General features: G+C 48.2%; 1 protein-coding gene across 1 annotated transcript in view; it reads left to right on the top strand.

Annotated features, from left to right (window-relative positions):
• Nucleotides 1-795: 795 nt before the first annotated feature.
• Nucleotides 796-1,952, top strand: part of EMH_0001810 (uncharacterized protein) — a gene marked incomplete at both ends in the record, with an annotated part of 5,303 nt that continues 4,146 nt past the window's right edge. Inside the window, 2 exon segments of the mRNA XM_013495726.1 lie at nt 796-1,716; nt 1,872-1,952. Of these exon segments, the coding sequence (XP_013351180.1) occupies nt 796-1,716; nt 1,872-1,952 (1,002 nt within the window).

Here is a 1,952-nt window from a genome sequence, read left to right as displayed (position 1 = left end):
TTGGGCAACTCGGAAAGAGAGGGGCGTTCTCTGCGCGTTGTACTGGGTGGGTGTAGCTAGCCTTCTACCTTCGTTCTTATTTTCTTTACATTTTTTGTAAACTGTTTATCTTCTACACGAAATATATCATGTTGATTCAAGGTTGACTACATTGGCTCTTCCTCGGTTGCGGGCCGTTCTTCCCCTGCTGTATACTGGTACGATGCCCAGCACACAATGACGAATAAATTAACTTCAATATTCCCTTTATTGCTTTTATTTAGCGTTGTTGCACTCCACAATGGGGGCTCCTCTCACTCCTCCTCTCCCCCCAGTATACCGCAGGGCAAACTTAAAGGATTTCTAGTCTCATCTGGATCTTACGTATGAGCGTGCGTGTATGCATGCATAGACGCCTGTATATATATTATATATATATATATATATATATGTACACCAACTCATATATATAGTTATATGCATATGTTGGGTGTGTACGTGCATGCTAATATAAACATGCCTATCTACACGTGAAGAATAATAAAATAGAGATATATATTACCTATTTATAGACATACACCCATACTAACCTATATATATATATATATATATATATATATATATATGCATGAATAAACCCACACTAATGTATACACCATGTACAAAGTGCCTTCCTCATCGCCTTCCGCCGGAGGGCCCCTCAACTATATTTCTGGGCCTTTGCTGCATGCAAGGAGATATTTGAACCATGAGGCTTTCTTGTCAGCAGCAGCAGCAGCAGCATCTGCTGCTTCTCCTCCTTCTGCATCTTTAGGTATGGTCCTTCCATCCTATTCTGCGGTGTCTGTACACCTGCGGCCTGGAGGGGCTGCACCACTACACTCTGCGTACCTCTGCACCAAAACAGATAATGTTGTTTTAGGTTCCTTTGCGCTTCATCGGCAACAAAAAGGAAACGTCTCCCAGGGAATATCCATCAGACATATATGGCAGCAAGCAGCAGCAGCAGCTGCTATTGCGGCTGCTGCAGAACGCGATCAAAGGCTACAGCAGCAGCAGCAACAGCCACAGAAACAGCAGCAGGGGGCTGGTAAGAGGAAGGGAGGGAAGGCACGCATGTCTTCTGCAGGTCGAGCAGCAACAACAACAGCAGCAGCAGCAACAGCAACAGCAGCAGCAAACGTTGCTGCTGATCCCCGAGCGCTTGATGGTGTATATTCTTCTTCGTTTTATCTTTCTTTCGTTGCTGCTGCTGCTGCCCACGCGGCCACCCCTGTAGCAACAGCAGCAACTGATGCGGGTTCAGCACCCCCAGGCCGCACAAGGCTGAGGGGAGCAAATCAGAAGCGGCAGGCAGCAATAGAGCGGCTGCTGCGGCTGAGGCCGCAGATGCTTCCCTCTGTAGCTCGTGTTGCTGCTGCTGCTGCGCGCATGCAGCCCCGTGGCTGCATCGACGCAGCAGCAGCAGCACCAGCAGGTGCACAGACACTGTGGCGAGAAGAGCTAGCGACTGTTCTTCGCAACTCTTCTGCTGCTGCTGCTGCTACTGCTGATAGGGCCTTCTGGAATGCATTTGCTGTTGCTGCTGCGGATGCTGCTGAAGCATTCACCCCCGCAGAGCTCTGCAGCATTGCTGCAGCAACAGCAGCAGCAGCAGCAGCAGGAGCACCAGGATGGAAAGGGCCTAATGAACGCCATCAACAGATGCTCCTAGCGCTACAAGAACAAATAAGACGGGTAGGGATTAGGGTTTAGGGTTTAGGGTTTAGGGTTCAGGGTTTAAGATTTGAGGCTATTCATGTTATATTATTAATATAGCATAAATAACCCTAAACCCTAAACACTATTTTTTATTAGGGTTTACGAATTAGGGTTTATGGTTTGTGCTGCAGCATGCCCATAGCTACACTCTCCCCCAGCTGTTGATATCGTTGGAGGCGCTGCAGTCGCTGCAGCGGATACCTTCTGCTGCG

This window comes from Eimeria mitis, genomic scaffold, assembly GCF_000499745.2.
Source record: "Eimeria mitis Houghton genomic scaffold, Emh_scaff172, whole genome shotgun sequence".
Taxonomy (NCBI): Eukaryota; Apicomplexa; class Conoidasida; order Eucoccidiorida; family Eimeriidae; genus Eimeria; species Eimeria mitis.
The sequence above is the reverse complement of the archived record's forward strand: the minus strand, read 5'-3'. Positions and strand labels throughout refer to the sequence as shown.